Source organism: Varroa jacobsoni, unplaced genomic scaffold, assembly GCF_002532875.2.
Source record: "Varroa jacobsoni isolate VJ856 unplaced genomic scaffold, vjacob_1.0 contig00148, whole genome shotgun sequence".
NCBI classification, from domain to species: Eukaryota; Metazoa; Arthropoda; class Arachnida; order Mesostigmata; family Varroidae; genus Varroa; species Varroa jacobsoni.
In genome coordinates this window covers 60,254-65,660 of record NW_019214419.1, presented here as the reverse complement: position 1 = coordinate 65,660, position 5,407 = coordinate 60,254, and the positions used below count along the sequence as shown (strand labels likewise).

At 39.7% G+C, this 5,407-nt stretch overlaps 1 protein-coding gene across 1 annotated transcript; it reads right to left on the bottom strand.

Moving 5' to 3' along the window:
• Nucleotides 1-2,245: 2,245 nt before the first annotated feature.
• Nucleotides 2,246-4,707, bottom strand: LOC111270849 (COMM domain-containing protein 3). The gene is made up of 2 exons (XM_022851282.2): nucleotides 4,421-4,707; nucleotides 2,246-2,852 (listed from the first exon to the last, which is right to left on the bottom strand). The coding sequence occupies exons 1-2, from the start codon at nucleotides 4,521-4,523 to the stop codon at nucleotides 2,401-2,403; spliced, it is 555 nt and encodes a 184-aa protein (XP_022707017.1). The 5' UTR covers nucleotides 4,524-4,707; the 3' UTR covers nucleotides 2,246-2,400.
• Nucleotides 4,708-5,407: the final 700 nt, after the last annotated feature.

Below are 5,407 nucleotides of genomic sequence, written 5' to 3'. Positions count from 1 at the left end.
CTTTTCGAGCAACAGCTCGCAATGAGAAATGCTCCTAATGTCGGTTGCAAATGTGAACATTAGCTTACCCCGTAATCTATTCAGCACTGTTGAAGATGTCCTTTTTTTTTTTATCCTGTTCGACTCGGCATTCAACTATATTTTCGCCTCTGAACTCATTATCTTTGATAACCCTAAATCAGCTCATAATCGTAAATAGCCTAAAAATTAATGCAAAATTTTGCAAATTTTGTTTGTTAATGATGTATAGTTTAAGCTGTTCAAATTTTTCGAGCCGCACAATAGCTTCAGACAACCTAATTAATAACAATCACCCTTAAATAATTTCTACTGGCGTCATTTGATCATTGAAAACATAGATACGTAGAAATTACTTCAGCATAACCGTTCCGGTCTAAAGGCACATAAATGAGGAATTAACAATATATTCAAAGACCTTTGACCTATGAAAATGGCTCTATCTTATAGAAAACAATACCCAGTTAAAACTAATTATTTTTTAGGGAAAATTGGTTTTGTAAAACTTCGAGCCAAGTTTCTTTCTTTGAAAGAAAATGTCATTAGTTTTTCTTAGATATAGTCATGCATAGCAGTTACATTTTCAGCAGGAAAAAATGTAACCTCATATTCGGCGTGTCGTTTTTTTAACAACTCTCTATGATGAAGAGGTTGATAAGCAGAAGGGATCCTAAATCACGTTCAGAATACTACTGAGTGTAAGGTAAAGAATGGAAATTTTCTGTTCGTGGTAGCCGAAGGGCTAGGTCAGTTCCAAGCAGTCCACTTGAGAGATCACACAGTACACATGAATGAAGCCGTTGAATGTAAAAAAACAGGTAAGCGTAAGCAAACGAAAATTAGGTGTAAGACATTGCGGAATGCTGATAGATAGACGCAATACAGACAACTAGGGGCGAATCAGATGATATGTGATGTCATGAATGGGTCTAGGGGATCCAAGCTTTAGCTCTTTTACTTCCTTGTGGATCGTTTCCACCCGTGCCAAATGGTACTGGCCGCAGCTACAGGTAACGAAACGCCAGGCTTGTCTGGGGGTAGGTGGTGCGGATATGGGCAAGAGGTTTGAGCTGAGCAAAAGTGAAAAGGACGCTAATGTTTTGTTCGTGTCATTGCCTCGCTACCCTTAGTTCGGGACGCTCTTGGTTTTAAGGGAGACTTTTGGCGCTGCAGCTTTTGCTGTTGCTGCTGCCGTTATTTCTCGGTATAGAGAATAGCGTCCACCACCCTTTTGTCGGTGCCCAATGGTTTGGGCGATGTCTGAAAGCTACGGGATCAGCGAGCCCATTCGTCCACCGTCGTTGCTGCTACGACGAACGCCACCGGTGCCGTAGCGGGATGACTGGCGAAACGAGAAAAGATATAACTCGTCGTGGCCCCTTCCTAGACCAATGTGACAGAGAAAGAAGTCAGAAGGGGAGGAGTGGTTAGGGGTGTACGATTTATTTTAGCTGTGACCAGTGCCGCAGCCATGCTAACAACAGCAGTAGAAACAGCAGACGCAGGAGCGACAGCGGTTTCTCGTCGAGTCGTTAAGAGTAACCATTACACATTTCGGCTACGCCACGGCGGCGGGGTCTCGACGGCAAAGATTTCGAGGCTGTTTCCTGGTGTCGCTAAATGTACACACATTGTTGGGTTCATTGTTGTCTGCCTGTTCCTTCCGCTAACTTGTCATTATGATGATCGTCTGCGCTGCTTTGGCCCCCTGTACGTCGTCAACCTTCACCGGCTGCATGAGACGGAGGAACTCGTTACCCATGACGCGCCCACCACACAGTTCTTTGAAGGTGGCGCTACAGCGATGATAACGTGTAGTAGATCTGCTCGTAGATTTGCTGCGCTCGGCTATCCGTGTACCAGCGCCTTTTAGGTCTAACAGCTCGTGACCGTGCTTCAGCCATGTGGCAAGTGAATCTTCACCTTGACGTTGTGAAGAGGCGAAAATATCATTCTAGCCGTGAAGGTCAACCGAGGGTTCAGATCAAAATTTCTGTTAACATTTTAAAAAAGTCAATATACACATTTTGCTTTTGTGTTTCTTTAAGACTAGAACAGCATGATTGATTCTTATCCTGTTCTGTTTTTATGACTTGTTTAGTTAGTTGATTTTAGTCTAGAGATACAAACAGATAGGGCTGCAAGCATATCTACTTGTAAGAACCATGGAAAACGAGCACGAATAAGATTTGATCAAATATATACACACAAAAAACGGCAACGCATATCGTAATAACACAGGTTTCTAAGGCTTTATTTCACATCATACTTGTAAGTTCTCATGCCGTTGTGGAGCTTCAAATGCAGCCACTTATACAATATTTTTCATATATCCAACATAAACAGTCTGTGATCTACGAACGTTTCAGAATTCGATCGATATTATTGAGCATGATGCTCAACGATTTTGCTAGCTTGTCGTAACGTCCAAACGAGATCTTCTAGTTGTAGAAGTGAGCAGCTGAACTGGACGTCGTTTTCGGGTAGTGTCGTTTTCAATTTGACCACACATTCCGCTTCGCCCAACTTCTCGACCTCTGTCGAGGTCAAACGGCACGTAAGAGAAGCTAATGAATCCGTCAAGGCAGGACCCGATACGCCAAGCTCTTCCAATCGATGTCGTATTTCAGAAAAGTGCTCTTTAAAAGCCGTGGCGAGAATGAGGATTCGCTTTGAATCGACAACTCCGGTAGCTTCTTGAAGACTCAGCAAAAAATCAGCGTCGTTTAATGCCTGCTTTGCCGCTTCTAAAAAGAAGGCGCAAAGTCCTACATACATTACTCTTACTTTTGAATCTTTTGGCTGTTGAAGCGACTCGTCACTGATTAGGTTATCTGTAATTTAAACAAAGTGCACAAATTAGGAGGTGTGAATTCACAGGAGAGTTAGCTTCGAAATAACAAAAAAAATTGACTATCTACAGGACTCGAAAATAGTGTTCAAGTGTTTATCGAGGGCTGACTAAAGTAGGACAACGGCCGATTAGCAATTAGCGATATTTGAACTAGAATTTAAAAAATGGAACAGTTTGTTTAAAACTGCCTTCTTATTCTACATAACTTGTTTTCGATAGTTTAGATTTATAAAAATAATCGGTAAGCAGAAGAAAGTACATTTAAAAAGTTCTTTCTGAAGAGAAAATTGCACAGCCTCTCAAAAATGCTTTCCTATCTTCATCATCGGATTTTAAAATAAAATGCATATATGTATATATATAAAAATAGTACAAAAAAAAAAAAAATATATATATATATATATATATATATATATATATATGGAATCCATTCTAGAACCTTCATACTATAACCAAAATAAGGGTAATGTCTACACCAAACACAGAACTTTACGATGCATAACTATGCTTCAGACTAATTCCGCTAAAATTTTCGATAACCCACAAATATGAAGTTCTATTTTGAGTTATATAGATACAATCAAAAATTTTTCAGTGCAGTAATGCGACAGAAAATAAATTGGATCCATATCATTATAGGTACAAACCCAACAACAGTACCCGAACTTGTAACACATACGAATACTAGAACGAAGATATAGTTGGGTCCTTAATTCAGTTCTGTCCAGCATAGCGATTCCTTTCGCAGCATGCACCGTCTGGATAATTATGAAGTTGCACTAATAAAAATCGGTCCCGATGTACACTGCACAGACATCTCATTTGGGGCAGTCATTTTTATTCGTTTCGTGCATCTCCGTAGCAGTACCATTAAAAAAACAGTAGAGCAATTTTGTCGAGACGATTGTACACGACGTACACACACGTATAAATACTGTTCCTGTTTACGTTGTTGGCGGAAGCTACATGCGAAATATGATTTAGGTTTTCTATTTCGTTTTCTTACTACACAAAAAACATGTTTAAAAAAAAAAAAGCATATTCCCTTTGTTCCCTGTTTATAAGTTGGGCAAATGGTTTAAACTAAGTACTGAATCCTAATAAAGGCTAGTATTCATTAAAGAAATTTTTTATTAGTTTCAAATTTATTACAGCACGTTAGATATCTATGTAGAGATATTGATTATGCCTGGCCGGTTATATGCTCTGCTAACTGTGCTTTATGCACTACAAGAGCAGATAGATATCTCACAAACTATCTTGAAAAACTTCAAGAGTTTAATATTGTATTGAATATATGCGCCGTACATCATACGGCGAAAATCGTTTAGGTCTGAGCAACTCAGCCTCAACTGAGCTATTTTTTTTTCAACTTTGGTGGACACTTTGCCAGCATGTGTGAAACAGTTGAGAGACAATATTTTGTTTGCTAACGGGGAATTAGCTAAATCAGTGATGAACCTTATTTTGCTAGCAGTCGTTGTGATAGTCGCCTGAAACTCGTCTACAGAAGAAGTGTCCTATTTTTGGGAAGCAAAAGTTTCTTACCCAGACAATGATTTAGAGCTGTTTCGAATTCGGTATCAGTTGACTCGGCTTCTTTAAGGGCGCACGTCAGTCCTGCTGTTCCTAAAATATTACTCGAATCCATTTTTACAGGTCAAAATTTGGCCACTAAGTCGTTTACACACGTAAAACGAGTTCCGTATTAACTGCCTCTAAGCTTGTACTAAATTTTATCGACCCCGTTCTATTATCAGCTGTACTGTTCAAGTGTCAGTCGGAGCGGATGTTTTATTTGGCGGCAATCAGCTGTCTATTGCCCCTAGCTCCAGTTCAAACTGGATCATCGTCGCGCGTAACGGGGAGGAGCGGCGCACCAGGAGGCCTTTAACGGTGCGCAGCGATCCTGCTACCGTGAACGAAGCTCAGATAACAAAAAAAAAACCAGTTGAACAGTAACGGTTTGAAACTACGAGGCGGCTAGATTAAATGAATACGATCATGGGACAAACGTTAATTTGAAAAATTGATTATAGATTCACATTTGTAATCAATAGTGCGGTATTGAGTCACTAGGCATTGAAGCCATGTTCACAAATTGTTTGATCTACTTTCCACAGTCAGGTCTATCTTTCACAAAGGAAACTTTTTGAATTAAAGATCTTCATTAAGATTTTTAGAACTGCTTGACAATCAGACTGTTAAAAAGGTTTTTCTTTAATGCCCTTTGAATCCCTTTGAAAAATTACTGGAAGTTTAATATAAGAAGGTAGCGCCTGTGATTACAGTGTAGAAAGCAATTGAAGAAAACAGTATATATACATATGTATTGCCTCGGAACGTTGTAGGGTGGTTCTGCGAATCATCGTGCTAGCCTAGGGGGTGAAGTGCTCGCGCGGAAATTTTAGGGACACGTTTTCGTTTCGAGCCCAAGCTTAAACACGTTGCGTTTTGTACTAACGACAATATTAACTTAAAAATCAAGGAAAAGCTTAAAACATAGGGGACTGTAGTGCAAAATAGATTTTTCAT

Excerpts from the sequence above, each read along its gene's own strand:
- LOC111270849 (XM_022851282.2), bottom strand. The coding sequence starts at position 4,523 with ATGGATTCGAGTAATATTTTAGGAACAGCAGGACTGACGTGCGCCCTT. Across the intron at positions 2,853-4,420 it reads AGCTCTAAATCATTGTCTGG|ATAACCTAATCAGTGACGAG; the intron begins GTAAGAAACTTT and ends TTTAAATTACAG.